The sequence below is a fragment of the Thermobia domestica genome, chromosome 10, assembly GCF_964235325.1.
Source record: "Thermobia domestica chromosome 10, izTheDome1.hap1.1, whole genome shotgun sequence".
Lineage (NCBI taxonomy): Eukaryota > Metazoa > Arthropoda > Insecta > Zygentoma > Lepismatidae > Thermobia > Thermobia domestica.
In genome coordinates, this window is record NC_137463.1 from 148,628,737 (window position 1) to 148,647,155 (window position 18,419).

General features: G+C 38.2%; 1 protein-coding gene across 3 annotated transcripts in view; it reads right to left on the reverse strand.

Annotated features, from left to right (window-relative positions):
* Positions 1-18,419, reverse strand: part of LOC145662765 (proton-coupled amino acid transporter-like protein pathetic) — a 1,517,009-nt gene that overhangs the window by 406,069 nt on the left and 1,092,521 nt on the right. For all 3 annotated transcript variants that reach the window (XM_081728636.1, XM_081728638.1, XM_081728637.1), the window contains one exon: positions 15,550-15,671. In XM_081728636.1, coding sequence (XP_081584762.1) covers positions 15,550-15,671 — 122 coding nt within the window. The remainder of the gene's footprint in view (positions 1-15,549; positions 15,672-18,419) is intronic.

Sequence of the window (18,419 nt, forward strand, 5' to 3'; positions counted from 1 at the left end):
GTGGGCCCCATGTATTTTTATGAATATGTATTTGTTATTATTACATGTATTGTTGTATGTATTTTTTATGAATGGGGCCCCCAAATTTACAGAGAAATCGGCGCCGTTAGGAACTAGCAAAAAAAATCTATTTCGTAAATATATTGATACTAGCAGCGTTCACCCCGCTTCGCTGCGGTCACCCCGGAACGCAATAAACTTTGTTACTTAGATAATTTTTACTTTTTCGCTTTCAAGTGATATGATAAAAACCATAGAAGATTGCAGTAAATGTTAACATTATATCGCCTGTCATTTATGTTAACCCGCCCCGCTTCGCTGCGGTCACCCCCGAACGCAATAAACTTTGTTACTTAGATAATTTTTACTTTTTCGCTTTCAAGTGATTTATAGCGCCTGTCAGTTATGTTAACCCGCCGAGTCACAGGGTCATGCGGGTTGCATATAAATACGTTTATTTTTATACCTATGATGAACTAATAACAAAGGATTTGTACGTATGGACACCTGAATGGTCAATTATCTCAAGACACTGGTAATTGAAAATTAAAGTGATATGATAAAAACCATCTAGGGTCCACATCCTAACAACCCCCCAAAAATGAAAGAAATCGGTTCAACCGTATTAGCGTGATGAGCGGACAAAGGATTTTTTTTTACGTATTGACACCTGATTGGTCAATTATCTCAAGACACTGGTAATTGAAAATTAAAGTGATATGATAAAAACCATCTAGGGTCCAAATCCTAACAACCCCCCAAAAATGAAAGAAATCGGTTCAGCCGTATTAGCGTGATGAGCGGACAAAGGATTTTGTGCGTTCTCTTTTATATATATAGATAACGAGTTATATTATGGCTACCACAGTTGTTCTGTAAAAAATGTTCTTATGCTTCGTGTCTAGATCTGTTGACAGTGTGTGTATTACTAGCACTGTCACAAATGGCAGGGGGGATGAGGGGGACATGTCCTCTTCAATCTTGAAACTGAGGAATTGTGCCCCCAATAACTCGATTTGAAATGTGTTTTTTGGGAAGAAATGTGATGAATTGTGTCCGATTGCCACAAAGAAAAATGAGATGAAATTGATATTCCTCCAGAATAAGCATCAAATCTGCCCGCCTCACAATATTGAAGACAACTCTGCTCCCCTGATAATTCACAGTATTGTTTTTCAATATCATAAATACTTTCAACTTCGCTATATGCAAACAGTCTTACCCGTCCGCCCCCCCCAATATTCGAGACAGATTTTTGCCGCTTAATAGAAGGGGAATAAGGGGTAATCTCCTTTGGTTATAGTAACATCCAGTATTACCAAAGAGGATTTCTTCTCATTCCCCTTGTAATTTTCACACTGTCAACAGATGCAGGCACGAAGCGTCAAGAATATTTTTTACACCACGACTGTGGTAACTATAATGTAACTCGTGATATCAATATATTTACGAAATAGATTACGTGGGGACAATTGGGAAACACGAATTGCCTAATTTTACATATACAATATCTACACACAATTTCAATCCCTTCGATCCACTCCTTCCGGTACTTCTAGGATAATATTTTCTTTCTGTGGAAGAGGCCTTAGCCCCAACACTGTTTCTCCGCACAAGCTAAAAGCACATGCTTGTTTATTTTCTGCGTAGTGTCCGTACAAAAGTTTCGTTGCAATCCTGCATTGCTTTATAAATTGTAATCAAAGGTTTGGAAGTTTTTTTTTTTTTTAAAGGAAAATACGAAACACAAATTGCCTCATTTTATGTATACAATATCTTATCTGTGCACAATCACATTCACTTCAGTGCACAACTTCTTACTTTTAGGGCGTCAACTTTCATAATTTTGGGTAGGGGTTTTTGCACTCTAAAACAGTTTTTCCAAAGAAAATTAAAAAAAAAAAATATTCGTTTCCTCTTTGTGTATTGTCCCTACCAAAGTTTCGATGCAACTCTTCATGACCTTTACGTACTTCTGACATACTGTTATTACCAATTTTGATATTTCATGATCTAAGGCTTTCCGGAATCCGTGTTCACCCAACTTTTTTCTTTTTTCTTAAAGGAAAATATGAAACACATATTACCTCATTTTGGGTCTAAATATCTGTGCACAATTTCGTTCGATTCGGTCCACGTTTTGATTTTCAGGCGTCAAATTTCAGAATTTTGGGTGGGGGCTTTGTTAATCAAAATTGCTAATAACAGTATGTCAGAAATGCCTAGGGGTCATGAAGAATTGCAACGAAACTTTGTGTAGGAACAATACGCAAAAGGGAAACGAATATTTGATTTTTTCATTTTCTGCGGAAGAACTGTTTTAGAGTGTAAAATCCCTACCCAAAATTGTGAAAGTTAACGCCCTAAAGTTAAGAAGTAGTGGGTTGAAGTGGATGTAATTGTGCACATATATTGTATACATATGGCAGTATGTGTTTCGTATTTTCCTTTTAAAAAAAAACTTTCATACCTTCGATTACGAATTATAAAGAAATGCAGGATTGCAACGAAACTTTTGTAGGGACACTACGCAGAAAATAAACAAACATGTGTTTTTAGCTTGTGCGGAGAAACAGTATTGGGGCTAAGGCCTCTTCCACAAAAAGTAAATACTATCGTAGAAGTACGGGAAGGAGTAGATACAAGGGATTGAAATTGTGTGTAGATATTACATATGTAAGATAAGGCAATTCGTGTTTCCCAATTGTCCCCATGTAGGGGCCCAGGATCAGCGCCCTTGCAAGTTACCATGAAATATTTAAAGATTTTACAACTGACTTGAATATTTCTATTGTGTTAATTCATTATAAACATATGGAAAATTAACATTTTGCTTGTAGCTACAAGTGGCTACTTTATTGGTTGAAGCAAAAAAAAAAAAAAAACTTAACCCCGCTGGAATCGAACAAGTAACCCTTAGGACTTGAGTCACAAACGCTTCTGACTCAGCCACGCCGTCACTTAAATAAATTGCGCAGCGTACGACATATGCGACGAGTCAAAAACTTTAAGACGCTTTTTCATTGCTATATTAGGCCATTGCACTATCCCAGTTTGTAATATGAACACTTTAAATGTTCACAATCGCCTTGCAAAAAATGGCCCTGATGTTAGTTTACCAAAGTCTGCTTTCTCCTTGTAAGTGAAAAAAGAACTTCAGGCATTTTTGGATATTGATATTTGTAATTGCAATAATAGCAGGATACAGAGATACTTTCGGTAAATCAAAAAAAAAAAAAAAAAAGGTATGTTCCAGTATATGTCTATTTTTGTTTTTTAATTTAAAATTGAAGTCTCTCCAGTATAGTATTTTATCATGACAGAAATCAGTGTTTTTTTGTCGTTATCGTCAACGTGTGCAATTTGCTTCATAAACGAGTGATTTTGACTCTTATTTAAGAGAGGTCTTAGCGTAGTGGCGTGAGCATTCGTTTCGTAATTCAAGGGTACCGGGTTCGATTCTCGGTGCGGAAAGGTGTCTTTATGAACTAGAATATGCATACTTCTGATGTGTAAAAAAATGAAAAATTCTCGACTCCTTTCATTGTTACGAGTTAGAGTGGAGACAACTTTCTTCACAGGGAAAATACTAGCAAAATGACGTCACATGTCTGTCTACAACCTTGATTCGTACTGTGGTGGAAAACGTAACGTGTCTAGCAAACAGTTCATGAATACGAGCCCTAAGTGTCATGCTTAGGGCCTAGTATGAGTCATAAATGTGTCTGAAACAATATTGTTTCCGAGCAATTATTCCGACCGTCTTTCACTATCACTCCTACTGCTAGAAATAATAATATTTTCGTTCGCCATTTCCAACACGTTGCATATATCCACTCAACAAAAATTTGTAAATAGGAACTATTTTTTTATATTGGTATTATATTTTGTTAAAATATCAATATAACGCATACATAATCCAAAGTCTTTTAGCCAAAAAGAGCGTGTTACTATGTATCGTGGTGAAGACAAACCCTACTTAATTTCTGTTTAGGCATCCGAAGTTTCGATATTAATATTGTTCAGGAGCTGACACCTTCTTTCTCATCTTTCATTTCCTTTCGGATACTAATAGCTCTTATCTTTTCTCTATCACTATGTCTTACTACTTTCCTATCAACTTCAGTACGATTATTTACATTGCAATAGGACCTAATATTGAGGTCTTAAATTTTCAGTAATAATAATAATAATAATAATAATAATAATAATAATAATATTAAAATTTTTAAAGTTGCCTAGAATTAGACAAAATTTGCAGATAAGTCGGGATTTCGGGAGGGTGTCTGGACCTCCAGGACACACCTCTGCAACTACTAAAATTTTAAACCAAAACGTTGTTTTGTTTCAGAAACGAGATAAGTAATTCCTCTTCTCGTGAGCAAAACTAAACAAAACCGAAATATTCTTGCCAAATGTTACATTTTTAGTTGTAATGTTATGCCCTGAGCGATTATAAGCTCCGAACTTTTAATCTTCTATTAGATTTTTATTATTATTATTATTATTATTATTATTATTAAGGCCCGGATTTTTATGTTTTTACATATTTTTTCCTTTGTATGTATGCTGGTGAAAATATGAAATGTTCGCAAGTTACGAAGTAAAGAGCCATATAAACCAAAATCACGTTACATATTTTTACATATTTTGAAGTCTGTTACATATTTTCCGTCTACTGTACATATTTTTACATAAATTCAGTTTCCTTGCTCCTTTTCGCTAATTTTCTTTAAATAATACGCAAATAAAAATAGGCCTATATATGGAATAATAACTCAAAAAGTACTTTATTTAATTATCTGTATTTTTTTCTCTCACTTTGCTCAACCGATTTGCATTGCGGGAAAGCTGGGTTAAAACAAATCATACATAATCAAATCATATGCAAAGAAACGTCGTCAGTTATCGCTTCCAATCCTGAAAAAAAATCTGTTTTTTATATATAAAGAAAGAAAACAATATAAGGATTTTTGTGCGTATCGCCTTTGCAAGCAGACGCCACTCGGATGTGTGCCGACAAAACAAACTAAAACGCACACAGCTGACTGGCTCTCTCACCTTTTTTTTTTGTATGTGCAACCTCTACGGGTGTGGGGTGGGGGTGGCGGTGAGAGGGAGGTGATTGGAGCGGCTAGGCTTTATCACTTGTTTCTTAAATCGAATAAAAAATCGCTTTTGTATGACTCGATGGCTACTTCGCCACTTCTTCCTTCAAACAAAGGGAAAAAAGATTCAGTTTCGCGACCGGTTTGTTAGTGTGCAGCTTGTGACCGAGTCAGTTTGTTTCTTGTTTTGAATATGGCTTCCTCTTTAGTGTCAAAATTGGAATCGTGGATAGTTATGGATGACGCTTATACCACAGACGGTAAAATTATATTTTGTCAAGTATTCGATAAGAAAGTGGGCTGTTCACTGAAGTCGCAATTGGACCAGAACACGAAAACAGCTATTCACATGAAAAACAAGGTGTTACAGCGTATCACAAAGCAAAAACTTTTAACCCAAACAAAACCAGCATCTGAAAACAGCAGTGAATTTTACAAAGACCTTGCCAATGCGTTCATAGCAGCAGACATACCGTGGTATAAATTGCAAGTCCCACAGTTCGCGTCCTTTTTGGAAAAATATTGCAAGAGACACATTCCTGACGAATCTACTATCCGCAAGAATTATTTGGATGTGTGCTATGAAGATACAGGGTGCGGCACGTAAAACCGGCCCGTCGTAATATTATGGTATATTGTGAATTTGGCAACAATTAAATAATCTACCTTCGTACCAAGAGATGGCGTGTCGAGGTCGGGTCGACTTACGTGACCTGCAGCAGTCACGTGCAGCCGCAGACAGTGAAACTTGTCGAAACCAGTTGAGAAAAAGGCCTCGTTGTGTTAAGCCGGGTGAGTGTCAGTGTGTGAAAATGCCGTATTCGATACCCGAGCGTGTTGCCATTGTTGAAGGGTTCATTCTCACTGGATCTTTTGTGAAAACAAAGAATTTGTTTCGGGAGAAATTTCCAGGATGTTCTGTGCCAGCAAAAAGCACCATTCAGGAATTGATTGAAAAATGGCGGCGTACAGGATCGGTTCAAAATGCTCCCAGGAACAGACAACCATCTGTCTGCACACCTGAATTAAAGATGCAGGTGGAGGAGATAATGACAAGAAGTCCTCGAAAGTCAACCAGGAGATTGAGTCAACAGGTTCATGCGAGTGAGAGAAGTTGCAGACGTGTTTTAAGGGGACTGAAGTTAAAACCGTAGCGGATAAGTGTTGTACAAGAACTGAAGGAGCCTGACCTGCAGAAGAGGGTGCATTTCTGTTCATGGCTGTTGAGCAATCTTGCCAGTGGTTTCTTGGATCCACTAATGCTCATCATGAGTGACGAGGCGTGGTTCCACCTGTCTGGGTACGTAAATTCCCAAAACAACCGGTATTGGTCGACAGAAAATCCACACGCAATCCACCAGGTACCCTTGCATGATGAGAAGATTGGTGTTTGGTATGCCATTTCCGCCACATGCGTTATTGGGCCCATATTCTTTGAGACGACAGTGAACAGTGATGTGTATATGGGAATCCTGGAGGAGTTTTATACACACTTGACCGAAGAGGAGGGTCAGTTATATTACTTTCAGCAGGACGGTGCAACATGCCACATATCAGCTGCATCATTGTCCCTTGTGCATGAGATGTTTACACCAGAGAGGACAATCAGCAAAGGCTTGTGGCCTCCTCGGTCACCAGACTTGTCCAAGTGTGACTTTTACTTATGGGGACTGTTAAAGGGAAGGGTGTTGTGGCCAGAAAGTGTTCCTGCAGAAAAAGTGTTTCTGATGTGTTCTGATGCTGCGGCGTACATGTTAAGAGCTGCCAATGCGCTTAAAGTGTTCTACCCAAACCTCATTCATATGTGCTGTTTGGTCCATGGATTACATCGTGTAGCAGAGGAAGTGCGGATCAACTTCCCTGAAGTTAATGAGCTTTTGTCTTCTACTAAGAAATTTTTGTGAAAGCCCCTGGTCGTGTGCAGTGCTACAACAATATGCTACCAAATATGTCGCAGCCTGTACTGACACGGTGGGACACCTGGATACAGGCTGTTAACTTCTACAATGAAAATTTTGATGCTGTAAAGTCAGTTGTCACCACATTTCCTGCAGAGTCCAGTGCAGCAGTAAGTGATTCTCAAAGTGCGTTCAAAAATCCTGTTGTTCAATATTCACTAGCGTACATTGCAAGTAATTTCGGGTGGATTGCAAATGTTAGCGAGAAGCTAGAAACAATTAATATTTTTTATGTTCAATAATGTGATTTTTTACTTTCTTGATACATATTTTCATTTGTTTCTCTTGAAAATTTGTACGTATCTGTAGGAAGTTATTACAGAAAGATGTTACAGTATATTTATTAGCTAAGAAAATAGCACAGACACAAAATAAACACGAAAAAATATTTTTACATATTTTCATATTTTTAACATATTTCTTACATATTTCATTGATTTTTGTTACATATTTATGTACATATTTCGGTACTTTGTACTACATAAAAATCCGGGCCTTAATTATCATTATTATTATTATTATTATTATTATTATTATTAATAATAATAATAATAATAATAATATTCGTGAAGATTTGATACATCAAACATCCTAGTATTCAATTATCATAAGAAAATAAAACGTGTGTCATCGCCAATCAATCGCCAACAAAAATTCTAAAGTGAAAAAAATGTACTGGTCGTTCGTGGATCGGATTCGAATCGACTATCTTCAGATCACCGGTGTCGTTAGCGGGAGGGTCGGGGGTTCGCGTTCTCTCAGACTTTAGTCAAGTATATTTAAAGTAACAATACTACTTTGTATATGTAACTTTCGTCGGAAAGAGGATTTTGATTTTGATTCATCCTACCCCCCCCCAGATTTAAAAAGCTAACGACGCTAGTGTTCAGATTACTGATCTAGCGCCTTGACCACTTAGCAACGATTACTACGCAGTAATTGATTCCTCTTTAGCTTGTTTACGAGTATAATACACGCGCCTTATTTGATTCAAAATAAAGGAGTTTTGTATTTTTTTTTTTTTTTTAAATCTGTAATGGTGATAATTTAGTGAATACAGTGATATATTGCCCTCCGATCCTGTGTTTTGCCAATCAATCTCACTATTAACAAGCTACTGTTTTGAGCGAACAGAAAACGCTCTTTATTTAGGCGAGCCAGAAGAGGTAACGCTTTAGATAAGTGGTCATTTCGTGCTCGTGCTTTCGAGCAGTTCAGATCGCAAAGCCTGCTGGGAGCATACTTCATACGATTTTCACACATTGGTAGTGTGGTGAACTTAGTGGCATCTTTTTCTTGCCTATTTAGGCTCGTACGTTTAATATTTGTGGTGATTCCAATTTCTGTGTCTAGAGAATTTGAGCGTCATGTCTTATAAGAAAGAATTACAATACAAATTCATGTTTGATAAGCGTTATCGAAGTTCTCGACCTAATTCCAGTCAAGTGTACCAATGGCTGTTGGAGAAGTTTCCTCGCCTGTTTGACCAGATTTGTGCTCTTCAACTTCATGAAGAAACTTTTAGTATTTATATTAAGTTTAAATCAATCAATGATTATGACCAGTTTGCCTCGACAGTGCCTGAGACTGTGACCTTTAATCACATGGACGGTAACGTAAGTACAGTAAGAATTTTGCCCGCAGAAGACCCTGTGAAATTGGTGAGAGTTTATGATTTTCCATTGGAAGCTCCAGTGCAATTATTGGAAGAACATTTTCGTGCCTATGGATTGGTAAGGCGAGTAGAACGACAGTATTGGGCGGCACCGTTTCCTACAGGCATTGACAGTGGTGTACGGGTCATACATATTGAGCTAACTAAGCATATTCCCTCTAGATTGATTGTCCAAGGTTACAAAGTGAATGTTTCATATGAAGGTCAGCCAATTACTTGTTTTTTTTTTTTTTTGCCAGAGCACGTCGCATACCGTGTCTAATTGTCATTTGAAGAAGAAAAATAGTACTATGGGGGGGAAACCGACCCCGCCGCCAGTGGTTATGACTGAATTGGGGAAGGTATGGCGATCAAATCCGCTTCCGGCTTCTTCCGATCATGTAAGTGACGAACCAAGTTTATCTAAGACTGGGTTTGCAAAGGATAACAGTGTTCCCGATGAGTCTCAGTTTCCTGCTTTACCAACGAGTTCCGTCGCGCCTTTACCATTACCAACCATGTCGTCAGTATTGGAGGAGAAAAAAAGCTTGGTGTCTGAGCAACAGCCCTCCGAGTCGTCTATGGTCTCTACGATACATTCGGAGAATCTCAAGAATGTAGATGTGCCCATGTGTCCAAGTGAACCCCCCCCCCCCTCGCAGGGTCTTGATCCTCTTAGTAATTCCGTTATCTCACCCAGTGCTACGATGATTGCCGTTGATCCGGCTTCCCAACAAAAACGCCGAAGGGTATCTAGATCGACTACAAAAAAGAAAGAACATACAGCTGTTGTTGGTGGTTCTCAAGGTGCAATACAGTCCAAGTCACGTGATCACAGCCTCAAAAGCCGTGCAACGTCCGATTCCGAGATATAGCGTGCCTGCATTGTGTGTTTGTTTTTTCTTTTTTGCGCCTTCAGTTCACGAGTGTTTTTTTAGTTGCATTGAGTTGTGTGTTTAGCAAGAAGAAGCTTTCTTTTTCCAGTTTCTATGTGCTATACATTTCTTGTCTACTGCAGTGTCTTTCTATGGGTGTTACAAGTAAGTTTTTGTTTGTATTGCTGTTAGTGTTTTTGTGTGGAAGTATGGCGCAGATCAATGCTTTTACTTTAATTACTCTCAACATTAATAGAATTAGTTCTGCATAGAACTTAGTGTTATTACAACAATTTATTGAACGGAATCGTGCAGACGTTTATTGTTTAACTGAAGTAACTTTTCATACATTTGACTTTCTCTCTGACTATAATACTATAGTGAATTCCGAAAAAACCACTGGTGTCGCGATGTTAGTACGAAAGGGTCTACATTATGATAGGGTTATGCTATCTCCGGATGGGAGAGCCATCCGTTGCTATATTAACGGTATATGTATTATTTGTTTATATGCCCCTAGTGGTTTTCTTAAAACACGAGAGAGGGAAGATTTTTTTCCAGTGTCATTCCATCGTTAATACCTCCCGGTCTTACTTATTGTTTATTTGCCGGCGATTATAATGCGGTGATCGACGCACGTGATTCGCTCACACCATCACCTCCCTGTCATGCCTTAGTTGAGTTGGTGAGAGTTCTTCAGCTCCATGATGCTCTTCTAGCATCTCACTCTAAGCATGCAATGACGTACACCTGTACTACGACACGAAGTCGCTTGGATAGGATTTACGTCGATGCTCGCTTAAGTAAGGCTGTCCTCGCTGTCCACACAAGGCCTGTATCGTTCACAAATCATGCAGCTGTCTTAGTTCATTTTAAGCTGCCTTTTTTTCTTCCGGCGGGAAGGGGACGTTCCTTCTGGAAAATCAACAACGAAGTGCTGTTAAGAGAAGACACTGTTGAAGAGTTTACCGAGCGTTTTAAGTACTGGCGTAAAATGCAACGTTATTTTCCAACGGAGGTTGCGTGGTGGACTACTTATTGTAAACCCAAATTCCGTAGTTTCTTTCAATGGAGAGGGAAATTGTCCCAACAGCACGATCGTCAGCTATATGAGTTTTATTATAGGGCACTATGTGACCTCTGGGCTGCACAGCCTTCCCTACTTAATCTGGCTTGTATTAACGATATTAAAAGTAGAATGCGTCAAATCGATACTCGAGTATCGTTGCAGGCGTATTTTTCAGACGATCTATATCATTGTTTTCCAGAAGAATCGTCTTCCTTGTATCATGTGGATCGCCTTTTTCGACAGCGACGAGCTACATGTATTGAATCGTTAGTATTGGCCAACGGCGATACCATTTCTGACCCTTTACAGATTTTACAAGAATTTACGCAACACTTTATAGCCTTCACGAGCGCATCACATTCGGATTTTCTTTTTGCTCCTGAGTTTCTATCAGCCATTCCCCAGAGGCTGCCTGCAGAAGCTTGTCAGGCTCTATTGCGCCCAATTACGGCTGACGACATCTTGGCGGTTCTCAATAAGTCTAAGGGACGTAGTTCTCCTGGCATAGATGGCTTGAGTGTATCTTTTTACCGTCATTACTGGCCTATTCTTCGTGGTACCCTTGTGACACTTTTTAATTCCTGGTTGTCTAATGTGCCCTTTCATTCTAATACTGCGGTTGTCGCTCTTATACCCAAATCGTCCAAGGCGAAGGTTGTGGCTGATTACCGCCCTATCTCTTTATTGCCAGTTGATTTGAAATTATTTACTAAAGTTCTTACAGCCCGATTACGACCTATCATACAGAAACTTATCAGTCCGTATCAAGCAGCCCTGCGCGAATCGAATAACATTCAATTTACCCTTCGTACTCTTCGAGACCTCTTTGCATACTTTCAGTCTCGCGGTGTCCCAGCCGGAGCGTTAGCAGTAGACCTAGAGAAGGCTTATGATAGTGTGGATCACAATTTCCTTCGTCTAACCCTCGACGCTTGGGGTTTTCCCGCAGCTTTCTGTCAAGTAATTTCGAATTTATACACCACCGTCACGTTTCGTCTCCAAATTAATGGACATCTATCTGACCTCATTCCCTTAAAACGAGGTTTGCGCCAGGGATGTAGTTTAAGCTCTATTTTGTTTTCTTTAGTTATAGACCCTCTTCTCCATCGTTTGGCGCTAGTGTCTCCCCCAGGCCCTACCCTCTTTACTTGTCAAAACATCTATTGTTTCGCTGATGATCTGACTATCACAGGGGTCGACGCAGTTGCTCTTCAGGGTGTCTTTCCGGTTCTCAAACGATTCTCGCGTTGCTCTGGCCTTCAGTTTAATGCCAAGAAAACTCAAGTGTTACAATTTCACGGCTTTCAGTTACCCTCTCCTACCCCAGGTACGCAGCCTATACCGCATGTGACATCCTTAACAATTTTAGGGATTCCTTTCACGTCCCTTCCCACTCCCCATTATGAAGAAGTTTGGCAACCTCTCCTTACGCAAATTCGAGGGTTGTTCTTCACCCTCCGCTTTCGTCGACTTCATTTATGGCATCGCATTCAATTTATCAATATCTACGTGGCAACTAAATTGTGGTATAGGGCTCGGGTATTTCCCCTCCCTGAGATTTACGCCAAAAGATTTGAATCTCTGTTCCTTTGGCACATATGGCGGGGTTACTATTTTCGCATCCCCAGAACTGCCATTTATCTCTCACGTTCCCGCGGTGGTCTCGGTTTAGTTCATATCCGTCTCAAATGTCAAACTCTCTTCATGGCAGATTCCTACGTTGGTCTTTCATCCGTCGATTCTATTACGAACCATTGGTTTAGTTGTTTTTGGCCGGAGTACGCTCACCCTGTCAATCCCCCTTTTATTCAATTTGCCGATCAGTGTCCGAAATATGTTTTGATCTTTATTCGATATTGGATTTATGCCGGGGTGCCTTTGGTCCCTCAGCAGCACAATGCTCGCTCATTATATTCTGTGCTCTTCACATTGTCCTCTCAGCCGACTCAGTTACGAATAGCACAACAGTTTCCACATATAGAGTGGCAGCAAGTTTGGGCTAACATTTGGAACCCAATTTTACCTTCCTATATGCAAGTGTTATGGTTTCAAGTAGTCCATCAACTTACCCCAACACGTGCGCGGCTTTATGCTATACAACGAGCACCTGATGCTTTGTGTACTATATGTCGTTCTGAGGACACTTTGGCTCATCGGTTTACAACATGTGAGGGAGCGCCAGTGATATGGAACGCCTTGCAGGTGATGGTGGGTCGTATCACTCGTCGTCCGAGTGCACAGTTTCACATTAATCATTTACTTCTGCCGGACTTTCATTTTTTTCCCCCCACTAAGCATCGTACAGTGCTTTTCCTGCTAACCAGCACTTTACTATATTTCCAGCGGCATATCACGTTACTGGATGCACGCACTTACTTTGATTTTCTTCAACGTACACGCCGGAAATGTTATTATCCGCAGCAGGAAAGGATTTCTTTTAGTAGGTTTTTAGAAGTGCTTTTGTCATGAACTAACGTTCCTCTCTCGTTTTTTTTGTTTTTTTTTATTTATTTTTTTTATAAGTATTCTTACTATTCTTCTTCTTCTTATTATTATTGTTTAAATATGCATTTATTTATTTCTAGTTCTCTGCCTTTATAGTTGTAGACCCAGATTTGGTGATTTTTGTATTTATGTCTAGTGCTTTCCTTGTTTAGACTCAGCTAGTTGAGTCCATTTTGTATTTTTCAAGAAGGTAATAATAAAACTAGTGGTTAGAACTGTAGCTTTTCTAATCTGGCGGCCTAGGTTCGATTCCCGCCTTCCCAGTTTAACTTTTTTTTAAATCTTTCATTTACAAGGCTGAGCTCCAGTTGGATGCTGCTAAATGAAAGATAATCTCCGGTGGAGAAATTCAGTGATGATGTAATTCTGAAAATAAAGGAAAGAAAATGAATGGAGAAAACGAGTTACAGAGTTAATTCTGTGAATGGTTCTATATTTATTATTATCCGTTAATTTCTTGTATTTTTAAGTGGTTTATTGACACTATATTCTCCCCTTTTCTCTTTGTGTCTCAATGTGTAAAATTTCACAAACATTATACAAATCATGAACCCTCAGTTATATTTGTAACGTAACGGAAATGCGTTAATAAGGAATAAGTTCTGCAACTCGTTTGAGTGTTATCGAATTTTGTTTTTTAATATTTACAAATAAATTGCCAATAGTTAGTATTTTCAAAAATTATTTAACGAATAATGAAATCAACAATTTCTTCTTTCGAAGTAGTATTACGTATGAATTAGTACCGCCGGAACCCTGGAGTTCACGCCCTGTTAGACCCCCAAAATTTTCATTGGGGGTTGAATTCTTCCACCCAAAACGATCCATCCATACTTTTAGTTGATTTGCAGGTAGGACTAGGGCGAAACTCGGTGCAAAGCTTTGGGTTAGTTAAAAGAAAATAACCTATCATATATATACCGCATAATCTATCCGTATATTATTTGATACGGGGATATATATATAGTTTTATGACCTAAGTAACCTTGTTTGTATAATCCTCATTTGAGTTAATTATAAGGTTAACTAAATCCTCCGACTGTTAACTTCTCATTAGTGCCTCTGATATTGTATATTTTTTCAAGTGTTTTTGTATAGTTTTACACGTTCATCATACAAACAAGTAGTGCTGTGATTACGAGTATCCAAATACTCCCTTTTGTCATTTCATCTGCCAACGTTTCACTCCACTTCTGCACAAAAATACTCTTTACGATTTGTGCTTTTAACAGGTGAGGCAACTTCATGCTGCTGTTCTAGCTACTCTACCAGGCTCAATTAATCTTGGAGCAGCGTTAGTTGGGTTCCCTAACTCACAGACTTTGTACATCAAGAATTTGTGTGGTCCACTGTACATGATAGAGGACATTGGTTCTTGCGATCACACGATATGCAACACAAAAGAATCGCCGCATCGATCTTTTCTACTAGTAAGTTTAATTTCGTGTTTTAATATTTATGTTAGAAATTCAACGGATAATTTATTTCTGTGTTCTTATTATATATGTTTTCTCTATTTTCCGTATAGGATATAGATTTCTTGTAGGTAAAATAGGAGGCAACATTGATCACTGGCCCAAATCTCGAGGGGAAAAGGGGACATATCCTCCAATCTTGGAACTGGGAGGATGCCCCTCCAGTAATCCGATTTGAAATGTCTTTTGGGGGGGAGATATATGATGATTTGTTTCCGACTGCGACAAAGGAAAGTGAAATAAAATTGATGGCCTCCCCCCAGAATAAGCCTCAAATCTGCCCACTTCTCAATGTTGAAGACAACTCTGCTTCCCTGATCCTTTACAGTATTGTGTTTTAACTTCATAAATATTTTGTGCACCGCTTAAGAATAAAATATAGGCGGAACGGTCTTACCAGTCTCCCAATGTTAAAGACAGATTTGCGCCTATGACAGTGATTCAACGTCGAAGAAAAAAAAACAGTTCTAAGCTGATGATCGTTATCTAAAAGACAGTGCTATTTTTGTAACAAAATATACGGAGATATAGATCAATGAATGCCACTTCGTCTTCTGCAGATATAACATTGACAGCGTCGTCAATAACGTCTCTACAACGTGGGAAACCGCGACTTTATGCCCCCTCAGGTGATTGATTTCATACTATGCTTATTAGCAACCCGAAAATCAGGGAAAATCCTGCAGCAAGACGGGGTGAAAAAGAACCAGTTTCATTGCCACGGAACACTATGATCCGGTTTTCTGTGCCTCACCTATTTATTTAGCAACGAGCCACGTCTGTTGGACACGTCATTAAATCTTTATCTTCTATTCCTTCATAAAATCTATACTGATATCCTTGTAAATGATATGTTACACACACACACAAACGCACACATATATAGTCCTTGTATAGAAACTCACCGTGCAATTCTAGCATATTTTTTGGCCCACTTTGGTCCCGTTGTGAAAGCTGCAACACCTACGTCTGCGAATCCTAACGCAGAAACTCTTGTGCGATGGTAGATTATGTGAGCGCATTTTATCTGCAAAAGAAAGGCATAATTTAATAAGAAGCACATTCCATTCTTAATACTAAGTATGAATAAAGGGAACATTAAATAGTGATGAACTGTTTTAGTCAATGTATTGGTTAAATAACGTAAATATGTGCTTTTACTATACTCAATGGTCACTCTATTAGAAACTCCTATTCAATAAAGTTATTCCTATTTTCATCTACTTATGTGGCTAATAATTTGACACAATTGTAGGCTCGATAAATTATCTGAATGTCGAATCTCATCAAAACTCATAGCTGAGTGTATTTATCGGAGAAACCTAAAATTTGATTTATAGAAAGACGAGATAGAGGAAATAAATATTTGAACCAAGGCAGGCACAACCCAGAATTTGCGCAGCGTGACCAAGGCACGGATGGCCAAAACCAAGATGCGACGCTTAATCTTCTGGAAAAAAGGCACGAATACACATACTAAGAAAATTCGCTTGTATGCTTCTAGATTTTGAAATACTGTTGCGCCTAAAATGAAAAGGAACTTTATAAAGGATATGAACAGTATTTCAAATTGATACTCTGAATACTCCAAGAAAATAGTGCAGATCCCACACGTTGAAACAGCCTAACTCGACGAATCTCAAGCTTTGTCGATGATGAGTAGCACCAAATAACTTGACGGACTTCAATAATTACAATCAATGGATTCATTATTTTAGGCATGCAGTAGTTCATCTGTTCTTCACTAGGTTGGACAGATTGGCGGAATTAAGATTCCTTTATGCCAACCAGAGTCATACCTATACCACTAGCGAAAATTTCATCTTTAGATTTTTTTAGGATATTTATTTATCCGAAACCCCCTTAGCGTCCATTTGTGAGTAAATTCGGGGCGCACAACATATTAAGATATGAATTAATTAAATGAAACCTTTCTTATTTCAATATTTAGTTGAAGCGCGTCTCATAATGAAGTATTCACAGATGATAGATTTTTTTCACTAGTTAAACGAGACGAAAGAGGGTAGCATTTGAATAACTGTAAAACAGCCACTCGATGTACGAGCAAAATAGTTCTGATGTTGATCTTGATCATACATAATACTAGTATAAAGGGCAACCCGTGACTATTCTGCCTGACATGACTATTCTCTTGACAATTCAAGAGATGATCCAGATTGGACGAAAATATCACAAGGAGGAGTACACCTATTCATATTCAGTATTTTCAAGCTACAAAAAGTGAGTATAAAATTATGCTCCCTCAACCTTATTATAATTACAAAGTTCTTTCAAAGAAGAAAATAGGGGACTCCTTAGGATACTTTTCAATCAAAGTGAAATTGATTAAATCTCAGGTGTACTCAAATGACTTCTTAAAAATTCATTCTAAATTATTCAAGATTTTTTCACTTTCGTCAATTTATGAATATAAAATGGGAAATGAAGGTTTTTTTTCTTCAAAAATGCCTCTTTCCTCTAGATCAGAACTCTCGAAAACGCTGATACACATGATCACTCTTTTAAATGAGTTCATATACTGACAAGTAAACCTTACGTTTGGGTGAATCGAGTTGCTGACTGAGACACATATGAGAAAGTAGTACTAAATGTGGTCAGTATTTCAGTGAAGTTGTAGGTGCGAAATTCCAGGGGTTTAGGAGATACAGCTATCAGAACATCACATGGAAGTACAGAATAGTCTTCATACAGTTGGAGGTAAAAGCTCTGTAAGACCTCTTGTAACGACAAAAGGTGAATAACAAATATATGGGTACATATTAGGACTAGGGGAAAGTCATACAGTAAGGGTATACCTGACGGCGGTCATATTGAAATCCGCCATTTTGAATTAAGGTTAAGTTTTTAAAATAGGAATAGGGTCATATGATACATGATTTAAGGCGCAAATTTAATCAGGAGAACAATGGTGACGTTAATTTTGATTTACGCGCAACTGGTAAAAACTTACAGGGAAATTAAATATTGTTGCAGCATACGTAGGGGGTCTATTAGTCCTTTACCCACCTTGTAAATTTTGTGTTAATGATAATAATTAAATAAAAAGCAGGTGGATAAATATTAGGTCTATGGTAAGAGTTGCCTTGATGGCGGCCATGTTCAAATCCGCCATTTTGAATCAGACAAAAGTTTTAAACAAAACGCACAACATTGAGACCTTATTAATAGCAAATTTTACCATAAATCCAACGGTATAACCATTTTTGCTTTATCATTAACCAGCATTTGTTATCGCATAAACAAGTTTCTAATTTAAGGAAAAATCACCAAAGTGGAATTGAGTCATAATTGAAGTGGGGTCTTTCTTCCAGAAAAGTCCTCAATTAGTACAATCAATATGTAGTTCAGAAAAGAGTGCATGACTTGCACAAATGCTCTGCTCACAGTGAGCACACCTGACAAATTCAATCGAGTTAGACTTGACATTTGTCGTTAACAATTCCGTCAAAGCAGTAGTCGTAAGGAGCGATCCATTTAATTTTGTGCTGGTTAATGATAAAGCAAAATGTTTATACCGTTGGAGTTATGATAAAATTTGCTATTGATAAGGGGTCACTGTTATGCGTTTTGTTTAAAACTTTTGTCTGATTCAAAATGGCGGATTTGAACATGGCCGCCATCAAGGCAACTCTTACCATAGACCTAATATTTATCCACCTGCTTTTTATTTAATTATTATCATTAACACAAAATTTACAAGGTGGGGTAAAGGACTAATAGACCCCCTACGTATGCTGCAACAATATTTAATTTC